Source organism: Oncorhynchus kisutch, linkage group LG7 (assembly GCF_002021735.2).
Source record: "Oncorhynchus kisutch isolate 150728-3 linkage group LG7, Okis_V2, whole genome shotgun sequence".
Classification (NCBI taxonomy): domain Eukaryota; kingdom Metazoa; phylum Chordata; class Actinopteri; order Salmoniformes; family Salmonidae; genus Oncorhynchus; species Oncorhynchus kisutch.
Genome location: NC_034180.2, coordinates 39,363,081 through 39,387,774, shown reverse-complemented (window position 1 = coordinate 39,387,774; position 24,694 = coordinate 39,363,081). Strand labels below are relative to the sequence as shown.

The window sequence follows — 24,694 nt, the reverse complement described above, 5'->3', positions numbered from 1 at the left end:
TATATCAAACATTTTAATACGCACAGACACTAATTGATTTCCATTCATATCCACTCCTAATTAACAGCTTCACGTGTGCATTACATTTTTTTTTTTTAATAAATGAAGAGAAAATAAAAAAATGTTTTCTAATATATATATATATATTTTTTTAAAGTTCTACGCACTAGGCTGCATTCAAAACAAACCCTGCACCGCATCCATTTACCCATAACATGGCAGAGACTCACGCTTGAGCCTTTTACTTTGTTTTGGTCCACTAGCTTCAAACGGCTGTAAAACATTTCTTGTTATTGAAAATGCATTTCACTGCAATTTAGATGGTACAATGATTCCCTACACTATTCAGTGCTTGTTTTATCTCAAACTGAAATTGAGAGTATAACTTTAGCGACCAAAAAATTAAAGAGTTATTTCTACATTGGCCACATGATCCAATTTCCACTAGATAACACAGCCAAAGTCAGAACAGCTTTCCTGTTTTGACAGATGCCAGCCCGGCAGGATAAATCAATAGGCCGAATATCACAACCAGTCACAAGGTGGGACAGTAATACTATCATTCCACTATTACTGCAGATATTAGGGACATTTTCCAGAAATTACAATGCAAAAATTCAACAACAAAAAAATCTTACAGGTATGTCATGTCTTTACTATCATTAAATTGAAGACTTAGTTTTTATCCAAGATTCTCAGTAATTAGCATTACGCGATCAAACTGATTAATTATGTAACTGTAATTAACTAGGAAGTCAGGGCACCAAGGAAAATATTCAGATTACAAAACTATCATTTCCTAAAATAACTTTTCAGATATTTTATATCTGATCAAATAGTCTTCTGATTAATGAATGATTTACCTCACGTTAGTCTCATTCCAAATGTCGTAAATTGTTGGTTATCTGCATGAACCCAGTCTTCACTATGAGTCATCCATACATCAATTGTCTTAAATCATGTATTTATTACTAACTAAGTAATTCACAGAAATGCATAAACAAAGTCAATAAGGTTACAAGAAATGATAAGGGAATGTGCCCTAGTGGGCTAAACCAGCATCGCGGCTTGGTGGACAAAACGGGGAGTCAGCTGAGAAGTCACCACAGAGTTGATCATTTTAACAATTGAAATGCTAATCCTTTGCACATGAACCCTCACCTCATTCGGGAACAAGTGCAATCAATATATATATATTGACGCTCAGTGTGTCGTCTTGATCGCTGGTGAAAAGTTGGTTTCTTTTGTAGAATTGTCCGTCTCTCTCCCTCTCTCGTGGTTAGAGTGGATTGTTCAGTGACATTCATTCATTCGTTATAGAACGGATGTTTCAGCGGTTGTCGTTCTTGGCATTCAATGATACCGAATTCCTAGCTGCAGACTAGTAATTAATATCAAAGACTTGTTCTTTTTCTGTTGGTATCGACAGTGAGAGGTTAACCACGTGGTATGGTTAAAATATTCAGCAATGGTCTACAACCTTTGTACCCTCGTAATGGAGGAAAACATGGTCTGGTGATAATTTCTCAAAGTTGGGTTTTATTTGGAATTGCAGAAAAGGGCTGTCCCAGGATGCCTGACCCTAACTGGGCTCAGGGGAAGTCCTCAGATTTAGTTAAACTCAAAAAGGGAATTGGAGTTTCCTTCATTAAACAGTCCAAAAATCACATCACACAATTTTACAAACAGTATCATACGCACTCATTCATCCTTATACAACAATTAGATGTAAAACCTCATATCCGAGGCTATTATATAAACAGCGTTATGGCAATGTGGCCACACAGTCTCCCATGAGGTTCCCCAAAATGTAACAAACGGACCAGTTCGTAGCTGGATTCTTCACCCGATCTTTTATACCTTGTCCGGAACATGAAATTTGTTCGGACCTCAAGTTCTGTGAAGTGGAAGAAATTCCTTTGTTCTCTATGAAAATTCACTCCGTCTCTTATACTGTGGCCATGAGGCAGGGTCTTCTCAGGAATTTACGACCTCTCTGACCACAGCAGCCTAGTTGAAGGAGGCAGGGAGAGGGGGATGGGCTTGCTGTACCCAAAGAGGGCAACATCATGACAGGTATCACCTTTAAGAACATTTGTATGCAGTGGTCTTATCAAACAGTTGTGGTTGTGGGCACACAATGTATGATTCAGATACATTTTCCATCAGTAGTATTGTTTAAAACTTTGAACATCTAGGAAAGTCTAAGCTGTGTTGTTGGTTGGTTCAACTAGGAAGGTTGTGTTGTTGGTTGGCCTGTCTTCCAGTCTCTGCAGGGGCAGGATGTCTGTGATCCAGTACTGAAATAAGGACACAACTGCAGTGGCCTCACCTGGAAAGACGAGACACACGTTACATTAGTTTGTTTGCAATTAGGAACAGTGAGTGGATTAACAGTTATTTAATGAGATCATTACTGCCATTCCATAGTGATGAGGACAACTAATTATCCTGGTCTAGGTCTAGTACTGTACTTGTCTGACATTTACCTCGGCTTGACCCAGTCAGTAATCCCAACATGTTTCAAGCTGACCACCATTGTCCCTGTTCCCAAGAGCTCCAAGTTAACCTGCCTAAATGACTATCACCCTGTAGCACTCACATCTGTAATTTTGAAGTGCTGGTCATGACAAGATCCCAGACCCACTCCAATTTGCATACCACCCCAACGGGTCCACAAATGACACAATCTCATTGCATTTCACACTGCCATCTCCCACCTGGACAAGATGAGAAATAACAATGTGAGAATGCTGTTCATTGACTACAGCTCAGCGTTCAACACCATAGTCCCCCATAAGCTCATCACCAAGCGCGAGACTGAACATCTCCCTCTGCAACTGGATCCTGGACTTCCTAACAGGCCAACCCGAGGTGGTGAGGGTAGGCAACAACACCTCCGCCACACTAACCTTCAACACGGGAGCCCCTCAGGGATGTTTGCTTAGTCGGCTCCTGTAATCCCTGTTCACCCAAGACTGCGTGGCCATGCATGACTCCAACACCATCAAGTTAGCTGACGGTGGTAGGCCTGATCACCTACGTTGAGGAGACAGCCTACAGGGTGGAGGTCAGACAGTTGGCAGTGTGGTGACAGGAGAACAACCGCTCCCTAAATGTCAGTAAGACAAAGGAGCTGATCGTAAACTACAGGTGAGAGGGGAGAGCACTTCCCCATTCACATCAGCAAGACAAAGGAGCTGATCATAGACTACAGGTGAGAGGGGAGAGCACTTCCCCATTCACATCGGCAGGGGTGTAGTGGAGCAGGTCGAGAGCTTCAAGTTCCTTGGCGTCCACATCCCTAAGGACTTAACATGATCCACACACACACGCAGAGTCGTGTAGAGGGCACGACAGCGCCTCTTCCCCCTTAAGGAGGCCGAAAAGATTTGGCACGGGCCCTCAGATCCTCAAATTCTACAGCTGCACCATCAAGAGCATCTTGTCTGACGGCTTCACTATTTGGTATGGCAAATGCACCACCCTCGACCGCAAAGTGCGGTCGAGGGTGGTGCGGACGGCCCTGCACATCACTGGGGCGGAGCTCCCTGCCACCGAGGATATCTATGAGGCAGTGTTAGAGGAAAGCCTGAAAAAAATTGCAGAAGACTTCAGCCAACCAAGACTGTTAATTTTGCTACTGTCCATCAAACAGTACCGGAGCACCGGCTCCCAAACCAACAGGCTCCGAGACGGCTCCTATGCCCAAGCCATAAGACTGCTAAATAGTTATATAAATGGTTACACAGACTATGCACACTCAAGACTACATCCATTGAGTATACGCCGTTAGAAGAGGGTCAATTTGTCGAGGCATGAAATCTACAAGGTGTAAGCATTCCACAGGGATGCTGGCCCATTTTGACTCCAGTTGTGCCATGCTGGCTGGGTGGTGGACCATTCTTGATACACACAGGAAACTGCTGAGTGTGAAAAACCCAGCAGTGTCGCAATTCTTGACACAAACCGGTGCGCCTGGCACATACTGCCAAACCCGTTTAAAGGAAATTATATATTTTGTCCTCACCCTTTCAGGCTCTGAATGACACATACACAATCCATGTCTCAAGGCTTAAAAATCCTTCTTTAAACCGGTCTCCTCCCTTTCACCTACACTGATTGAAGTGGATTTAACAAGTGACATCAATAAGGGATCATAGCTTTCACCTATAGAGTCTGTCATGGACAGAGCAGGTGCTTTTAATGTTTTGTATACTCAGTGTATACACACACAGAAAAGATTAGGCATGGGTCCTCAGATCCTCAAAAAGTTCAACAGCTGCACCATCGAGAGCATCACTTCCTGGGGCCAAGCATCCTGCCACCCAGGACCTCTATACCAGACGTTGTCAGAGGAAAGCCCAAAAAATGACCAAAGACTCCAGTCACAGACTAGCTGTACCGGAGCGCCGAAATCTTGGTAGAAAAGGCTTCTTACCGGCTTCTACCCCCAAGCAATAAGACTCCTGCTAATCAAATGGCTAACCGGACTATTTGCATTGCCCCGCCCTTCTACATTGCTGCTACTCTGTTATCTATGTGTAGGTTACTTTCTCTCCCTACATGTACATATTACCTGGACTAACCTGTGCCCCCGCACATTGGCTCTGTACCAGTACCCCCTGTATGCAGCCCTGCCACTGTTATTTTATTGTTGCTCCTTAAATAGTTTTCTATTTTTCTTTTACTTCAGTTCATTTTTGTAAATACTTGAACACTTGTTTTTTTAATTAACTGCATTGTTGGTTAAGGGCTTGTAAGTAAGCATTTCACGGTAAGGGGCCTGTTGTAGTCGGCGCATGTGACAGACATTTTTTGATTTGACACACACTTTCACACTAAGAATATCCTGCCGCTACTCTGTTCTTTATTCTGATGCCTAGTCACTTTATCCTGCCTTCATGTATACATACCCCTGCACATTGATCTGGTACTGGTACACCCTGTAAATAGCTCCACATTGATCTAGTACTGGTAATCCCTGTATATAGCTCCACATTGATCTGGTACTGGTACATAGCTCCACATTGATCTGGTACTCCCTGTAAATATCGCCACAGTGATCTGGTACTGGTACGCCCTGGAAATGGTCTGCCTACCCATGTGAGAGATGCACTCTCAAACTTTAAGTCTTTATTGAAGACTCATCTCTTCATTAGGTCCTATGATTGAGTGTAGTCTGGCCCAGGAGTGTGAAGGTGAACGGAAAGGAACTGGAGCAACAAACAGCCCTTGCTGTGTCTGCCTGGAAGGTTCCCCTCTCTCCACTGGGATTCTCTGCCTCTAACCCTATCACAGGGGCTTAGTCACTGGCTTACTGGTGCCCTTCCATGCCATCACTAGGAGGGGTGCGTCAATTGAGTGGGTTGAGTCACTGACGTGACCTTCCTGTCCGGATTGGCGCGCTCCCCTTGGGTTGTGCCGTGGCGGAGATCTTCGTGGGCTACACTCGGCCTCGTCTCAGGATGTTAAGTTGGTGGTTGAAGATATCCCTCTAGTGGTGTGGGGGCTGTGCTTTGGCTAAGTGGGTGTGGTTATATCCTGCCTGTTCGGCCCTGTCCGTGGTTATCATCGGATCGGGCCACAGTGTCTTCTGACCCCTTCTGTCTCAGCCTCCAGTATTTATGCTGCAGTAGTTTGTGTGTCGGTGGGGCTAGGGTCAGTCTGTCCTATCTGGAGTATTTCTCCTGTCTTATCCGGTGTCCTGTGTGAATTTAAGTATACTCTCTAATTCGCTCTCTCTCTGAGGACCTGAGCCCTAGGACCATGCCTCAGGACTACCTGGCATGATGACTACTTGCTGTCCCCAGTCCACCTGGCCATGCTGCTGCTCCAGTTTCAACTGTACTGCCTGCAGCTATGGAACCCTAACCTGTTCACCAGGTGTGCTACCTGTCCCAGACCTGCTTTTTTCAACTCTCTAGAGACAGCAGGAGCGGTAGAGATACTCTGAATGATCGGCTATGAAAAGCCAACTGGACATTTACTCCGAGGTGCTGACGTGTTGCACCCTCGACAACCACTGATTATTATTTGACCCTGCTGGTCATCTAAGAACATTTGAACATCTTGGCCATGTTGTCATAATCTCCACCCGGCACAGCCAGAAGAGGACTAGCCACCCCACATAGCCTGGTTCCTCTCTAGGTTTCTTCCTGGGTTCTGGCCTTTCTAGGGAGTTTTTCCTAGCCACCATGCTTCTATAACTGCATTGCTTGCTGTATGGGGTTTTAGGCTGGGTTTCTATACAGCACTTTGAGATATCAGCTGATGTAAGGGCTTTATAAATAAATGTGATATATAGCTCCACATTGATCTGGTACTCCCCGTATATAACTTAATTCTAGTGTATTTTTTCCCTTGTTACAATTTGTATTATTATTTTTTAACTCATCGTTGGGAAGGGCTCGTTCGTAAGGAAGCACTTCAAGTCTAAACCGGTTTTATTCTGCGCACGTGACAAAAAGTTTGATTTGATTCCCGTCACCTACAGTACCTCACTGCTAACAGCTGCCCTTTCCCCCTGGGCTGTGTCTTTTATATAACCGTGCTGTTAAGAGTCCAAATTAAAAAAGGGGAAGTGCATGAAAGTCATCAAATAAAACTGGCAACAGGCAAGCAGCAGACGTCGTCGCCGACAGAGGTGTTGGGTAGAACAGTGAAATGTAAGCTGTGGGATATGCTTTAGCACTGCCCTGGTGGTCAATTGATTCCTCCTCCCTCTGAGCTGAAGAGAAGCTCCAGGGAACTGTGGAAAAGACCTGACCTTTTCACAGAACAGGCTAAACCAACAGCACAGCAGGAATACTGGGCTCAAGTATGGCTGGACAGAAACAGCTGGCTTTATTCCACTGGTGGCCAATTCCATTTGTTTAGCAATATAAATATCCTTAAACAGTGAAAGTTCATTTACCCCATTGTTTTACATTCCGTTTAATGGACATTTACCTTTAGCAAAAGAAAACAGGTGTGAATAGATTAGTTAACAGACTGGATGGCTATTAGACTACTTTATTTGCTCTTTAAAAAAGGCCACAAAAAGGCCACAACTGCTCTTTGCTAAGAAGTTATTTCTGACACTCAATTCATAACCATCACAGTAAGGTACATAATTGTTACCCAGAAATGATTTGATATTGAGATAAAAACAGCAGCATTGGACATTTAATGAGTAATTACGTTTTGGGGGAATCCACAAAGCTTGTCCACATCTGAGGAGCAGGTGGAGGGACCAGCAGGAATAAGCTGTGTGGTTTTAGTATAGTCTATACTAGAGTTCCCAAACTGGTGGCGTTATTTGACCACCCAAGTGTTACATTTTTATTGTTGGACAGAAGTAAAAAAAAAAAAAAAAAGGAAATCAGCTACAAGTGACTTTCATTTTGGAAATCTGTTCCCAAGTATTCACACACAAACACGTGATCATATACAAAAGTAAGCAAGTTGAAATGATTATGTTCTAGTCAAATATATCTTCTTGCAGTCTACAAATTATGTTTTGATCCCCCAACCATCAACCCAAGAAAAAAAAAAAAATCTGAATTTCGTTGATGAACCCTGGTCTATAGAGTGTCCACTGTGGGAACTGATCACAGGTCTGGACTGGAGTTTGTTTTCCTCTTCAGCGTTGCCTTGGCAGAGAGTTGAGCATCACTATGACCACCGGTCAGCCGTGCCCTGAATCCCCTGGACAGGACAGTCGTATACTCTGCACAAGGGCCAACGAGGTCACCACTGATCTTATCAGTTAGATTTGAACTGGCCCAAAACACACACACACACACACACACACCTGAGACCATGTCATTCACAATTTCCAGACCTGTACAAAGTCTGCTCTCCTGGCAGCTGTTGAGTAAAACACCCGGTGGCAGGAGATACTGGGGACTGTCAACCTGGTTTGTGTTTGGATAGGGGAGAGCATGCATGTATAGGTAAGGCATGCTAGTATGGCCAGACGAGGGCAGGTATGATTAGGCGACTGGGAGTATGGACTAGAGGTCGACCGATTGATTTTTCAACGCCGATACCGATTATTGGAGGACCCCCCCCCCCCCCAAAAAAGCAGATACCGATTAAATTGGCCGATTTTTATTTATTTATATAATGGCAATACAACAATACTGAATGAACAATGAACACTTATTTTTCACTTAATATAATACATAAATAAATCAATTTAGTCTCAAATAAATAATGAAACACGCTCAATTTGGTTCTAATAATGCAAAAACACTGATGGAAGTAAAAGTGGAATACATGCCATGTAAAAAAGCTAACGTTTAAGTTCTTTGCTCAGAACATGAGAACATATGGAAGCTGGCGGTCCTCAATATTCCCAGTTAATTTTTTTTAGGTTGTAGTTATTATAGGAATTATGACGCGTCGACTATTCTCTTTATACCATTGGTATTTCATATACCCTTGACTATTGGATGTTCTTAAAGGCACTATAGTATTTCCAGCCTAATCTCGGGAGTTGAAAGGCTTGAAGTCATAAACAGAGCTGTGCATCAAGCATTGCTAAGAGCTGCGGCAAACGCAGTAAAGTGCTGTTTGAATGAACTCTTACGAGCCTGCTGCTGCCTACCATCGCTCAGTCAGACTGCTCTATCAAATCATAGACTTAAATATAATAAACACACAAATACGAGCCTTTGGTCATTAATATGGTCAAATCTGGAAAATATAATTTAGAAAAGAAAACGCTTATTCTTTCAGTGAAATACGGAACCGTTCGCAACGAGCCAGACAGCCCAAACTGCTGCATATACCCTGACTCTGCTTGCACAGAACGCAAGAGAAGTGACTGTTTCCCTAGTTAATATTGCCCGCGAACATGAATTTGGTGTGTATTGATTTTAAGAAAGGCATTGATGTTTATGGTTAGGTATATTTGCGCAACAATTGTGTTTTTCCCCCCGCAAATGCGCTTTTGTTAAATCGTCACCTGTTTGGGGAAGTTGGCGGTGATTCGATGATAAATGAACAGGCACCGCATTGATTATATGGAATGCAGGACAAGCTAGCTAACCTAGTAATATCAACCATGTGTAGTTAACTAATGATTATGTGAAGATTGATGTTTTTTTTTTTTTACAAGATAAGTTTAATGCTAGCTAGCAACTTACCGTGGCTCCTTGCAGTCATTTTATTGCTGCACTCGCGTAACAGGTGGTCAGCCTGCTACGCAGTCTCCTCGTGGATTGCAATGTAATCAGCATCCAAAAAGGCCAATTACCGATTGTTATGAAAACTTTAAGTCAACCCTAATTAAAATCAGCCATGTGGTCAACCTCTAGTATGAACAGGTGAGCTCAGACAAGAATAGTTAAGGCAAAACCAGATAAGACTACTCACTAGGAGACATGGTAGAGCTGTTCTGGAGCTCTTGCAGAGCCTTGGCAAGCCTCTCCGTGTCCTGTTGCTGCACCAGGGACTTGAGGCTGTGGAGTTGGGCCAAAACAGGAGGGGGGAATGTTCCATTGGACAGGCTGGTCAGAAGGCCCTCCACTACCCCTGAGGACACATGGAGCCTGCCTGCAGGCAATGAGCCTGGAGAGTGTGAGGAAAGAAGAGATGCTCTTACTCCACCAACCTTTCAAATATCCATTACTGAATGGGAATGTGCTAAGCAGGATGTGGGCAATTCAGTCATATGACAACAGCAAAATGTCTAATACCTTAACAATCGTCAGGTCTGTTGAGACTGAGGTGCATAATAAGGACAGGAGAATTTCTTCTGAAGGCAAGTCAGGGGGGGATTATGCCAAACCAGACAACAGAGCCTGTACATTAGGAAGTAACCTAAACACCTCATGGAGGAAGTAACCTAAACACCTCAGACCTTAAAATCCCCCATGGTCCTCAAGCTGGAATTTTTTTTTGGGTTGTGCTCTACACACTGCTCCTCAAATTATTGATTTTTCTGCCTATAAAATAAACTATGCTTCAACACTTGAAGGAAAAAAATAAAAAAATCCCTATATAGTGCACTTCATTTGGCCAGCTCTTAGGAAGACTGAGCCAGACTAACCCCGTTCCTGGAGACTACTGACCTGTAGGTTTCCAGTCCCCAACCCAATCTATCACACCTGATTGTAATAATTAGCTGGTTGATCATCTGAACCATGTTAGTTACAACTGGGGTTGGAGACAAAACCTACAGGAGGATAAATCTCCAGGAACAGGGTTGGAGAGCTCTGGCCTAGGCTGTGTGTGACCGTATCTGGGTTGATTAGCAGCCCTGGTATGATACTCACGATCAGACACATAGATCTCCTGTGTGGTCCTTAGGAAGTCCATCACTTCAGCTGCTCTTCTCTGCCTCATCTCGTCATCCTCCCCATTCCCCTCTCTCTGGTAGGTGAACTCCAGAGCTGCAGCGCGGGGCATCAGACCCAGAGACAGGAGCTTTTCTTTGTGGCGTTTCTTCTTTAGCTTCCTCCTCTTGTTCTTGCTGAGCCGCTCTCCTTTCTCCTCCGTGGGGGTCGGAGCCATGGTTGGATCCCCAGGGTTGGAGTCTGTAGCCTGTCCCGTGACTGTCCCTCCTCCTGGAGCTGTTTTTCCCTTCCTCTTTCTTCTTCTTCTCAGTCGTTGTCTTTCTCCCTCTCCTTCAGACTCATGAGTGTTCTCATCTGAAGGGAACAAGAAAGTGAGAGATTATTAACTTCACAAGCTAGTTTAATCTAGCTGCGGTGCTGCGCTATGGTAAGTCAGTCCCTGTGATCCATATTCATAACTAATATCCATTTCATAGCACTTGGAATCAGCCTCCTTCAAACACCATGCCTATCCCATCTTTGACATAAGACTGTTTATTTGGTAGCAGATAAAGTTTATTCAGCCAGCATATTCAGCCAAGCAGCACCGCTTGGATTGATGCGCAAGGATGGAAGGCTCTCTGGGGCTCAGAGAGTACTGAAGTCAAAAGCTGACTGCATCACCTTCCCCTGTGGGAAAGCTGGGCCCCTGTCCACACACAGAGTGTGGTGGCTGTTCCCCAGGGTAACTGGTGGGTGGAGAGGCTGTCTGGGATTTAGCAACCCAACCAGTCTATACACTCCAGTACCCCCTACTGCAGAGCATGCACACACACCACTCTCTTTCTCTAGACTTTAAGCAGTTTCAAGAGCTTTTTGGTCTTAAAAGAGAAACTGCCACCATATGGCCAGCTGTGCAGAGAGAGCGAGTGAGAGAGAGTATCTTTAAAAAAAGGTTGTGTTATGTATCAATTTTCAGCTGTGAAAGATAGAAATTGGAAACATCACAAATAAACAACCAGTGATGATTATTCACAGCATTTCCATAAAACGAATCATAATAAGCATGTAGGAAGTGATTTACTGTTGGTGGAAATAAGTGAATGCTGCAACAGATGTGGGGCAAAGCGGACATGGCTTGATAAAAGGTGCATAATGCAGCAAAAGTGATTCAGCAAGGTCCAGCTGAATAAATAGTCTCTCAAAGACAAAGGATGTCCTGAAGGAGGATGGACATGCGCACACAGTCCATTTTATCATGACTTGGACTGTTCAACAGGTAAACTGCTGTCAACAGAATACGAGTCAGTGTTCCCTCTAGTGGTCAGGTAGTCTGATGGTTAGGGATCAAACCAGAGCCATTTTCTGTTTACCATCAAATGTCGTTAGAGGGATGCACTCGTATCCCGACATCAAAGAGCTCTGTAGCAGGATAGCTAATGCTGGTATCAGGACCGTGACAAATTGAAGAGTGAGTGATAACCATGAAAACACGCAAGACTGATGGCTTTAGCCATGTTCAACAACTATTCTTATTCTGGATTGATCTAGCTCCATTTACCTTGCCTCGCTAACTTACTAAGTAATAAATCCTGAGACCACTGCACCACTCGGGAGGCTAAGGCACTACATCGCAGTGCTAGCTGTGCCACTAAGAGATTCTGGGTTCGAGTCCAGATTCTTTCGTAGCCGGGCACGACTGGGAGACCCATGGGGTGGCGCACAATTGGCTCAGCGCTGACACGGTCGCCAGGTGTAGGGTGTTTCCTCCGACACATTGGTGCGGCTGGCTTCCGGGTTAAGTGGGCATTGTGTCAAGAAGCAGTGCGGCTTGGTTGGGTTGTGTTTCGGAGGACGCACGGCTCTCAACCGTCACCTCTCGAGTCCGTACGGGAGTTGCAGCGATGAGACAAGACTGTCATTACCAATTGGATACCACAAAATTGGGGAGAAAACGGGGTAAAAAAAAGATATCCTCTGATGACATGTGATAACCATCTGATTACTTGGTTTGTTAACTTGCACGCAAACAAAGATGTTTCTGATGACGGACTACGCACATAACTTTAATGACACGGCCGGGAAATGGGTCTAGAGCTGTCTCCAACAACAAAATATCTTGGTGGACTGAGTCTTTTTTAAAACGTGTATATTTCCATATAGGACACACCCTATGTGTTTGAATAAAATCCACTATATGCACTGAGCTTGTCTGATGCTTCACAAGCACTGTTTGACTAAATAATTAAGACACAAATGACTCAAGGAGCCCGATGGCCATGCTGTGTTAACTAAATGACAGGGAATGCCTGTGTGACTGGTGAATGTGGTCTTACTCTTCTCCCTGCTGCAGCGAAAAAGGCACCAGAGCACTGCAAGTGTTTTTTCGCACTGTCCGTGCTGAAGCTGCAACATATCAGCTATTTCGTTTCTTACTTGATTCACTGACAAAAGTAGTTAGTTATCGAAATCCCTGATTTGTTTAGGAAAAACATTACCTAGTTCCTCAATCCTTGCTCTCTTTACGTGAAACATGTAAGCATCTCATGCACGTGACCAATAGGGCCTGATCTATAGCCTATCAATCACATCAATAAATTGATTATATCAAACACCGAACTTGACAGCAAAATGGATGCAGAGGTGGTGAAAAATAAACTCTAACCTGGAGAATGTTTACTGGTTGCTCAGAACGGAAAGTCAGATGTGTGGAAGATATTTGACTTAGTTGTGGAAACTATTGGAGATCAAGAAAAAGGAGGCTATAGGAACAAACATTGTGAATAGTGTTACAATTACAATATTTTTTCTGACCATTTGGAACAAAATGTAAACACTGAATAAATTAAGTACCAGTGTCTCTGTTCTAATTAAATATATACACCCCCCCCCCCCCCCCCCCAATTATTCTCTGCAGATCCTCTCAAGCTCTGTCAGGTTGGATGGGGAGCATTGTTGCACATCTATTTTCAGGTCTCTCCAGAGATGTTTGATAGAGTTCAAGTCCGGGCTCTGGCTGGGCCGATCAAGGACATTGAGACTTGTCCCGAGGCCACGGCTGCGTTGTCTTGGCTGTGTGCTTAGGGCCATTGTCCTGTTGGAACTCTGGAGCAGGTTTTCAGAAGCCATCACACTTACAGTAGTGATGGTGCCAGGTTTCCTCCAGACATAATACTTGGCATTCAGCTCAGTCTTCAATCTTGGTATCATCATGGTCTGAGTCTTTAGGTGCCTTTTGGCAAACTCCAAGTGGGCTGTTATATGCCTCTTACAAAAATTGTATTGGTCACATACATGTGTTTAGCAGATGTTATTGCGGGTGTAGTGAAATGTTTGTCTCTGCCTCCAACAGCGCAGTAATATCTAACAAGATGGTTGTCCTTCTGGAAGGTTCTCCCATCTCCACAGAGGAACTCTGGCGCTCTGTCAGAGTGACCATCGGGTTCTTGGTCACTCCCCCTGACCGAGGCCCTTCTCCAATTGCCCAGTTTGGCCGGGCAGCCAGCTCTAGGAAGAGTCCTGGTGGTTCCAAACTTCTTCCATTTAAAGAATGATGGAGGACACTGTGTTCTTGGGGATCTTCAATGTTGCATAATTTGTGGTACCCTTCCCCTGATCTGTGCCTTGACACAATCCTGTCTCGGAGCTCTACGGACAATTCCTTCGAGCTCATGGCTTGGTTTCTGCTCTGACATGTACTGTCAACTGTGGGACCATAGACAGGTGTCATCTGCCTTTCCAAATCATGTCCAATCAATTGAATTTACCACAGGTGGACTCCAAGTTGTAGAAACATCAAAGATGATCAATGGAAACAGGATTTACCTAAGCTCACTTGAGTCTCATAGCAATGGGACTGTTACATTTGTAAACAAATACCTTATGTTTAGTTGTAATAAGTTAGCAAACATTTCTGAAATAACTTTTCGATTTGTGTGTAGATTGATGATTTGTAATTTTATTTAATACATTTTAGAAATTGGCTGTAATGTAACAAAATGTGGATAAAGTCAAGAGGTCCACACACAACCTGCCAAAAGTTGACACACCTACTCTTTAAAAAAAAAAATATTTTTTTACCATTCTCAATTTTTTTTCCCCCTTTAATGCGTTTGAGACAATCAGTTGTGGTATATAGAAGATAGCCCTATTTAGCAAAAGACCAAGTCCATATTATGGCATGAACAGCTCAAATAAGCAAAGAGAAACGACAGTTAATCATTACTTTAAGACATGAAGTTCAGTCAATCCGGAAAATGTTAAGAACTTTGAAAGTTTCAAGTACAGCTGCAAAAACCATCAAGCACTAAGATGAAAATTCCTCTCATGAGGACCGCTACAGGAAAGGAAGACCCAGAGTTACCTCTGCAGCAGCAGATAGTTTCATTACAGTTAACTGCCCCTCAGATTGCAGCTCAAATAAATGCTTCAGAGTTCAGGTAACAAAAACATCAACAGTTACGAGGAGACTGTGAATCAGGCCCTCATGGTCAAATTGCTGCAAATAAACCAATAAGCAGAGACTTGCGTTGGCCAAGAAACACAAGCAATTAGACTGGTCGAAATCTGTCCTTGGTGGTCTGATGAGCCCAAATGAGATTTTTGGTTCCAACCTCCATGTCTTTGTGAGACCCAGAGTAGGTAAATGGATGATCTCTGCATGTGTGGTTCCCACCATGAAGCAGGTGTGAAGGGTGCTTTGCTGGTGACACAGTCAGTAATTTAATTAGGATTCAAGGCACACTTAACCAGCATGGCTACCAGAACATTCTGCAGTGATACGCCATCACATCTGGTTTGCGCTTAGTGGGACTATCATTTGTTTTTCCAATAGGACAATGACCCAACACACCTCCAGGCTATGTAAGGGCCATTGACCAAGGAGAGTGATGGAGTGCTGCATCAGATGACCTGGCCTCCACAACCACCCGATCATCAACCCAATTGTGGGAACTCCTTCAAGACTGTTGGAAAAGCATTCCTCGTGAAGCTGGTTGAGAGAATGCCAAGAGTATGCAAAGCTGTCAAGGCAAAGGGTGGCTACATTGAAGCATCCAAAATAGGCCAACTTGTTTAACACTTTTTTTGGTTACTGCATGATTCCATGTGTGTTATTTCATAGATTTGATGTCGTCACTATTTTTCTACAATGTAGTAAAAATAAACAAAAACCCTTGAATGAGTAGGTGTCCAAACTGTTGACTGCATGCAAACTACCGATTAAAAGTATGGGGTCACTTCGAAATTCCCTTGTTTTTGAAAGAAAAGCACATTTTGTCCATTAAAAATAACATCAAATTGATCAGAAATACAGTGCAGACATTGTTAATGTTGTAAATTACTATTGTAGCCGGACTTAATGGAATATCTACATAGGCGTACAGAGGCCCATTATCAGCAACCATCACTCCTGTGTTCCAATTGCACGTTGTGTTTGCAAATCCAAGTATCATTTTAAAAGGCTAATTGATCATGGGAAAAAGCTTTTGCAATTATGGTAGCACAGCTGAAATTAAATAATCAATAAAACTGGCCTTCTTTAGACTAGTTCAGTATCAGCATGTGGGTTCGATTACAGGCGCAAAATGGCTAGAAACAAAGACCTTTCTTCTGAAACTCGTTACTCTAGTCTTATTCAGAGAAATTAAGGTTATTCCATGCGAGAAATTGCCAAGAAACTGAAGATCTCGTACAACGCTATGTACAACTCCCTTCACAGAACAGCGCAAACTGGCTCTAACCAGATTAGAAAGAGTGGTAGGACATTAGTGTGTCTACTTTGAGAATCAGACGCCTCACAAGTCCTCAACTGGCAGCTTCATTAAATAGTACCTGCAAAACACCAGTCTCAACATCAACAGGGATGAGGTGATTCCTCTGTCCAGTGTCTGTTCTTTTGCCCAGCTTAATATTTTATTTTTATTGGCCGGTCTGATATGGCTTTTTCTTTGCAACTCTGCCTAGAAGGCCAGCATCCCGAAGTCACCTATACAACTCAGCAAGAAAGGAAAAATGTCCTCACTGTCAACTACATTTATTTTCAGCAAACTTAACATGTAAATACTTGTATGAACATAACAAGATTCAACAACTGAGACAAACAGGTCCCAGCTGGCCATGGCAGAACACGGAAATTCCTGTCTTGCAGGAAATCACGCACAGAACGAGCAGTATTGCTGGTGGCATTGTCATGCTGGTGGGTCATGTCAGGATGAGCCTGCAGGAAGGGTACCACGTGAGGGAGGAGGATGTCTTCCCTGTAACGCACAGGGTTGAGATTGCCTGCAATGACGATAAACATGAATCCGACCATCACTCCTGGTGAGACAAAACCACGACTCGTCGGTGAAGAGCACTTTTTGCCAGTCCTGTCTGGTCCAGCGATGGTGGGTTTGTGCCCATAGGCGACATTGTTGCAGGTGATGTCTGGTGAAGACCTGCCTTACAACAGGCCTACAAGCCCCCAGTCCAGCCTCTCCCAGCCTATTGTGGACAGTCTGAGCACTGATGGAAGGATTGTGCGTTCCTGGGGCAACTCGGGCAGTAGTTGTTGCCATCCTGTACCTGTCCCGCAAGTGTGATGTTCGGATGTACCGATCCTGTGCAGGTGTTAAACGTGGTCTGCCACTCCGAGGACGATCAACTGTCCGTCCTGTCTCCCTGTAGCGCTGTCTTAGGCGCCTCACAGTACGGACATTGCAATTTATAGCCCTGGCCACATCCGCAGTTCTCATGCCTCCTTGCAGCATGCCTTAGGCACATTCACACAGATGAGCAGGGACCCTGGGCATCTTTCTTATGGTGTTTTTCAGAGTCAGTAGAAAGGCCTCTTTAGTGTCCTCTAAGTTGTCATAACGGTGACCTTAATTGCCTACAGTCTGTAAGCGGTTAGTGTCTTAATGACCATTCCACAGGTGCATGTTCATTAATTGTTTATGGTTCACTGAACAAGCATGGGACACAGCGTTTAAACCATTTACAATGAAGATCTGTGAAGTTATTTGGATTTTTCTAATTATCTTTGAAAGACAAGGTCCTGAAAAAGGGACCTCTTTTTTTGCTGAGTGTATACACACACCCCCGCCCACCCAAGTATACAAAACAATAACACCTGCTCTTTCCATGACTCACACTGACCAGGTGAAAGCTATGATCCCTATTTGATGTCACTTCAATCAGTGTAGATGACAGGGAGGAGACAGGTTAAAATATGCAATCCATGTCTTAATTGCCTATGTGTGCGATTCAGAGGGTAAATGGGCAAGACAAAATATTTTATTTCCTTTGAACGGGGTATCATAGTAGGTACCAGGGTTTCCCATGTGCATCTAGAATAGTCCACCACCCAAAGGACATCCAGCCAACTTGGCACAACGCATTGGAGTCAAAATGGGCCATTATCCCAGTTGGAATGTTTTCAACACTTTGTAGAGTCCATGCCCTGACAAATTGAGGCTGTTCTGAGGGCAAAAGGGGGAGGGGGGGAGGGGTGTAACTCAATATTAGGAAGGTGTTCCTAATGTTTGGTATACTCCGTGTATATAGCCTTTACATATAAAGACAAAAAATAAAAAGTTACATGCATTCGTGGACTGCGTTTTATTTACCGTTTAGGCTAATTACTCAAAGCTCACTTTGTTATTCAATTCTAAAACAAAAATGTTTGATTGCATTTCAAAGCATGAATGACTCATATGCTGTGTGATGACATGAACAAATGACAGAACAGCCTCACTGATTGATACAGTGCTTCCAGAAAGGATTCACACCCATCGACGCTCAAATTTAAAATGGATTACATTTAGATTGTCTCTGGCCTACACACACACAGAATTTCAAATTGGAATTATGTTCTTCAAATTCATTCAAAATTAAAAGCTGAAATGTCAAATATTCAACCCCTTTGTTATGGCAGCCTAAATACACTGATTAGAAAATGTTTGCTTAACAAGTCACATAACACTATTGCATACAGAGTTCATGTAAGTTATGACTACCTCATCTCTGTGCCCCACACAACTATCTTTGAGGCCCCTCAGTTTAGCAGTGAATTTCAAACACAATTCAACCAAAGACCAGGGAGGTTTCCAATGCCTCACAAAGAGAGGCACCCATTGGTAGATGGGTAAAAAAAATTAAAAGCAGAAATTAAATATCCCTTTGAGCATGGTGAAGTTACACTATCCAAGTGAAATTAGTATCAATACACCCAGTCACTACAAAGATACAGGCATCCTCCCTAACTCAATTGTCGGAGAGGAAGGAAATCGCTCAGGGATTTCACTATGAAGCCAATGGTGACTTTTAAAACAGTTACATAGTTTAAATGGCTGTGATAGGAGACAACTGAAGATGGATCAACAACATTGTACTTACTACACAATACTAACCTAATTGACAGAACGAAAAGGAGGAAGTCTGTACAGTAAAATATTCTAAAACATGCATCCTGTTTACAACAAGACAAAGTAATACTGCGAAAAAAGTGGCTAAGCAATTCACTTTTTGTCCTGAAAATAAGTTATATGAGGGGTAAATCCAACACAACACATTAGTACCACACTCCATATTTTCAAGCATAGTGGTAGCGTCATCATGTTATGGGTATGCTTGTAATCATTAAGGATTAAGGACTGGGGAGTTCAGGATAAAAAAATAAACATAATGGAGCTACGCATCTCCCAGGGTCTGCTTTCCACCAGACACTGAAAGATGAATTCACCTTACAAAAGGACAATAACCTAAAATAACCTAAAATACAAGGCTAAATCTACACTGGAGCTGCTTACTAAGAAGACTGTGAATGTTCCTGAGTGGCATTGTTAGTAGAGGTCGACCGATTAAGATTTTTAGTATTGTCACTTTAGTATTGTCAGTGTAACAGTATAGCTTCCGTCCCTCTCCTTGCTCCTCCCTGGGCTCGAACCAGCAACACAACGACAACAGCCACCATCGAAGCAGCATTACCCATGCAGAGCAAGGGAAACAACCACCCCAAGGCTCAGAGCGAGTGACGTTTGAAACGCTACTAGCACGCGCTAACTAGCTAGCCATTTCACTTCGGTTACACCAGCCTCATCTCGGGAGTTGATAGGCTTGAAGTCATAAACAGTGCAATGCTTGACGCACAACGAAGAGCTGCTGGCAAAACACACAAAAGTGCTGTTTGAATGAATGTTTACGCGCCTGCTTCTGCCTACCACCACTCAGTCAGATTATATGCAACGCAGGACACGCTAGATAATATCATCAACCATGTGTAGTTAACTAGTGATTATGATTGATAGTTTTTTATAAGATAAGTTTAATGCTAGCAAGCAACTTACCTTGGCTTACTGCATTCGCGTAACAGGCAGACTCCTTGTGGAGTGCAACGAGAGAGAGGCAGGTCATTATTGCGTTGGACTAGTTAACTGTACGGTTGCAAGATTGGATCCCCCGAGCTGACAAGGTGAAAATCTGTCGTTCTGCCCCTGAACGATGCAGTTAACCCACCGTTCCTATGCAGTCATTGAAAATAAGAATGTATTCTTAACTGACTTGCCTAGTTAAATAAATCCGATTGTTATGAGAACTTGAAATCGGCCCTAATTAAATCGGCCATTCCCGATTAAAATCGGTCGAACTCTAATTGTTAGGTTTGACCTAACGCTACTTGAATTTTTTTCTCGTCTTCTCACGCCGCTGCTGTCCGCCGCATTGTTTTCAACACCAATATGCGGGTTAACTTGGCTATTATGTCCATAGAAACATGATCTAGGAAAAGGTGACAATTCAACAACAAAATGCTGGTTAACTTTGCTATTATGTCCATAGAAACATTTCAACGACACACAGATGTTTCAGTACCACGGACAGTGACTGCTATCCAACGCGAGAAAGCATACACACACACACACACACACTAGTGTCGCCCCATAATTTTTTACATGATATAACCATATACAATTTCAGTATACCACGTCTAGTAATGGACTGTGCCTTCAATGGATTAGTCTACTGAGACAGGCGTGAATAAGACTGGTGTCTTGTGCACCATGGAAAAAAATATCAATTTGCGATTCTGTGACTAAAGAAATCTTGGTCGACTAACAGCCTATCGACCAAACAATCAACTAAATGGGGTCAGCCCTACGTGAGTCTATAGTAATGTTGGCAGGAGAGATCAATAGTAAGGTCATCCACTGTCTCGGAGTACATCAAAGCCACTGCTAAGATATCAGTCTTGGCTAGTTTGGTCACTTACTTCACACTTTCTAATAAATGCAAGGCCTTGGGAGGGGGTTGAAAGAATTTGAAACAAATTCCTTGTGACATGAACACAGGCCCAAAACTACTCACCAAGTATGTAAGAGAAAGCACTAATAAGCCTAAATTGCTGACTAGTCCATTATAACAGGAAAATATAGCTGCATTGAGTATACTTCGAAGTCATAAATTCTTGAGTTCCTAGAAAAACATACATTGTCTTCCAATTAATGAGACATTTTCTGCAGGTAAAGTGGAAATACCGGTACAACCTACTCAGTGTACACGAATGAAGGTGTTGCCCAAGGCTAATTTCTCTACTGTCAACTATTAATATAATCCGTTTCTGTCAGGTAGCCTAAACCCATTTACCTCTCTGGCAGGCAGATGCTGACTGAATGAAATGGACTGGGTTAGTAGTGTGGATATCCGGTCAGGACAGCTTAGAGCAGGTTGTTCAGCCAGCTGTTTGATGCCAGGGAAACATTCACCAAAACAAATGGAATGTGCTGCATTACATCTTAATGTTGCAATATGTAACTTTTGGATGATACGAACAAATTCTTATAGAAATGTGAGTTATAGATCTTTCATTCTCATTGAAAGCAAGTCAGAGGTAGATATGTTCTATATGCTTCCCGTTCATACGTTTAGTTTTTGCATCTTTTACTTTTGTACACCAGCTTCAAACAGCTGAAAATACAATATTTTTGGTTATTTCAAAGATATTTCAGAGGTTTAGATGGTACAATGATTTGCTACACATTGTTTGTCACATAACCTTATGCATATTGCACCTTTAGGTTTACTGATCATATAACACAAAATGATCAGTTCTGTTGTGAATCAATGTCAACCGTTGAGCCTAAAATGGTTTCAATGAGTGCTCACATAAGCCATATACCTTTAGATAATCACCACGTATCTGTAATAGTAACATTTGACCTTGAAAACACACAGCATCAGATGTGAATGACAGTGGGTGGTCTGATCCATTTGGCACAGATCGCATTCAGATGGGATTTGATCATCGGTACACTCAACACAACCACCTCACATTTATTAACTTAGGTCTTAGATAAAAATATTTGTTCCCGCTTTAATCTCCCCACAACTGGACTGGAAAAGACAATAAAGGAGAGTGATAGTAACACTGAGCTGGACAGAGGAACTGAGGAGAGCCCCTTCTAGTAAATCCCCTGCTTTATGGCACATCTCTGTCACCACAGTCCATAAATGTAAGATTATAGCCCTCTTACCAGCTGGGTCTTGCACAGTATTTATGTATGCTGGCTGAGAGAGCGTGACAGATCCCTCTGCACCTGTCTTGTATTCTGCAGGGGGAGCTACGACTGTGTACATTCGTCTGCCTGGCTGGGTCGAGGATGGTATTATCCCTCCATCTCCTGAGACACAGCGCAAATGAGAAAGAAAGAACATTAGCTATACTGTAAGTGCTTGGCGATTGGTTTGGAGGTGATTGTATTGTAGGCTATATAATTTCCGGACTGTGACACCAACTTATTTGGAAGTAATAAAAAGTGTGTGATGTCTCACTTCGCTTAGCTCCGGGGACAATATTTCTAATTCAATTGAGCATAACTCAGTTAATGAAATATGTTACTCTACTTACCAGTGATAGTGCACTCCTCTAGGCCTACTTTCTGTTTCACAGAGGACTTGTCGAGAACAAACTCGGGGGGTGAAGAGCTGGGTTCTTTCTCAAGCTTGGGAGGTAAGGGGTACAGCCTCTGAAGAACTTTAGACTGGAATACTGAAACGTAATTGACATTCTTAACTTTAATTCCACATTGCTGCCAATGTCAAGTACAAGCCATCTAGGGTATAAATACATGTTTTGCTAATTACGCAATTTCAATTGAAATTTAATCACAACTAGTAGTTGGTAGATCAAAGTAAAATTCACAGAAAGCATAAATACTTGATTAATATCAGAAGCCTACAAAAACGAAACGGAAAACGAGTTGACCGTTCAATCCTGCTTGTATTTGTGATACCTTGTAACGTTATACATCAGCGAAAGTATCACAAAAATACGCGGGATTGATCGGTCAACTTGGCGTTTGTTAACTCTCAATGAGTTGCGCGACAGTAGCCTGCCTGGCTAGCGAGACAGGTAAACTAGCTATAAGTACAGACTAGTAAAAACTAGCTACATCTGGCGTTTAATGTTTCAGCAACGACAAGACGTAAAAAAAGTACTTACCTTCTTTCCTATGTGCCATATCACTATATTTAACTCGAATGTAACATTAGATAAAACACGCTTGTGAAAAATGCTAACGGTAATGTTACCAGCTAGCTAGTTAGCATTGCTAGCTACTGGCACCCTGCTAGTTGATGTTTTGCATCTTTGTTATGAACTTTTGTAACGACACCCCACCATTTGCAACATTGCGTTGACAAATCATGCTCCGTTACGACTGAAATAATTTCGCTAAATATCATTATGTGCACAGCCGCGACAGAAAACATCCAAACGAGCTGCAGCGCAGACCTCAATCATCCACACATGAGGAATGAACCAAAGATGATCCATATTGACCAGATACTCAAGTGGCCGCTCTAACAATGTGAAATGTCTTCACCAATGGAAGGCAACGCGAGGAGGCAAGATCAGGTGGGACCATTCTAGCCAATGAGAGGGCAGATACGCGTGCGAACCACAGGCACAACTCCGATATAAAATGGTTTTTTCTCAGAGTTTCCGGAATGTCAAGTGTCCTACTTATATCAGTACACTCTTAACAACCTAACCATTACGAAAATTGTATTCGATCAAATAAGCCTAACGTAGCAAATAAGCCATTACATTTTTTGATTACCAAATTTGAAACACTCGTTGATCTCCATACAAAATCTGCTTGGTGAGCGAAAAAAAACGAAAAAACGCCACCTGCTGGAGAATACAGATTTTGGGCCCAGTCATACCTCTTGCTTCGCTTCTTCCTCTCTGAAAGAATTGCCTGCATGACACCGTGGCTGTCTGTAGCCTGACCAACAGCTCCCCCTCTGGTCGCATCCAGTAACATCAACACCATCGACATGCGCAAACTAAGCCAGCTGTGAAGAAGGGTTTGACAGCAGCGCATGGACACCGCGATGTGAATATCAAATAGCTCAGCATCAGGACCAGAGTGAGCCTAGTTTGGAATGCGCGCACCCTCTAAACTTCGCAGGGAACGTCAGTATGTGAACAGGATTTGAGGAGGAGGAATTAACTAGAATGTCAGTTCTGAAGAAGGTAATTGTTTTTTTTAAATCATAATGCACATGTCATAGTTATAGTCTATTAGAAAAGTCTAAGTGTGTTGGGTTAGCAATGTTGGCAGCTCATGGATTTGCGTGGTAAGCATAACCATAGATTAAGTCAGTTGGGAAATGGGTGGGACTCAGCATCTTACCTCGAATTTGCTGTATGACTGATCAGTCTAATTTCACATCCATTGTTGAGGAATTTAGATAGATGATTTTGTTAGGAAAGATAATGTATTACTTTTTGAATTTTTAGCAATTACTCATTTTCCCCTGAATCATTCCACCAACACCACTGTTCTCTCTGGTTGCTGCTGCATGTGCACAACTTTGTCCTGGATTAGGATAGTGAGAGATGGGAACTTTCCAGGCAGAAAAAAAGCATCAAACTCTGAAATGCAGTGCATCACGATCACACACACTCCTGTGAGCAGCCGCCAGCCATGCAATGTGCTGCTGCTATCTGTCTGTGTAGACTATACTCAGTGGTAGCGGTGGTGGTGGGCAGTGGTTTTACCCGCTTGCCTTGCAAGCTGTCAAAGGAGAGCTTGGCTCAGCTAGGGAAGGGAGGCAGGTAGGCAGCAGTGTTTGAATAGTCAGTTTCAGTCTCTCAGTGAGAAGCTGAGAAGAAAACCTGGGTAAACATGTTATGTAATGCTTGGGTGTTGAGGACACATTGAGAAAAGCCAAGTATTCAACAACACAATCTGGGACAATAATGATCTACAAGTGCACACTGTGAGGTTTGTTTGTTTGCCACTGATCTCTAGCAGCAAGACTAGATGTTTTCCCATAAGGGGTGTGTGTATACACCCCTAAATGACATAGAATTTGTGAATTAGGTTACATCACTTGGGCTGCGGCTGGCTTATTGAAAATGTATTCAGTATGATATTTGCTATTGT

At 43.0% G+C, this 24,694-nt stretch overlaps 1 protein-coding gene across 1 annotated transcript; it reads right to left on the bottom strand.

Annotated features, from left to right (window-relative positions):
- On the bottom strand, positions 1 to 23,126 carry erich1 (glutamate rich 1). The gene is made up of 6 exons (XM_020488215.2): positions 22,741 to 23,126; positions 22,147 to 22,287; positions 21,773 to 21,919; positions 10,266 to 10,640; positions 9,364 to 9,558; positions 1 to 2,332 (listed from the first exon to the last, which is right to left on the bottom strand). The coding sequence occupies exons 1-6, from the start codon at positions 22,757 to 22,759 to the stop codon at positions 2,205 to 2,207; spliced, it is 1,005 nt and encodes a 334-aa protein (XP_020343804.1). The 5' UTR covers positions 22,760 to 23,126; the 3' UTR covers positions 1 to 2,204.
- Between the last annotated feature and the right edge of the window lie 1,568 nt (positions 23,127 to 24,694).

What these genes read in the sequence shown, in the direction of transcription:
- erich1 (XM_020488215.2), bottom strand. An exon ending in AGAGGAGTGCACTATCACTG is followed by an intron (nt 21,920 to 22,146) that starts GTAAGTAGAGTA and finishes GCTGTGTCTCAG; the next exon opens with GAGATGGAGGGATAATACCA. An exon ending in CAGCTCTACCATGTCTCCTA is followed by an intron (nt 2,333 to 9,363) that starts GTGAGTAGTCTT and finishes TCGTCTTTCCAG; the next exon opens with GTGAGGCCACTGCAGTTGTG.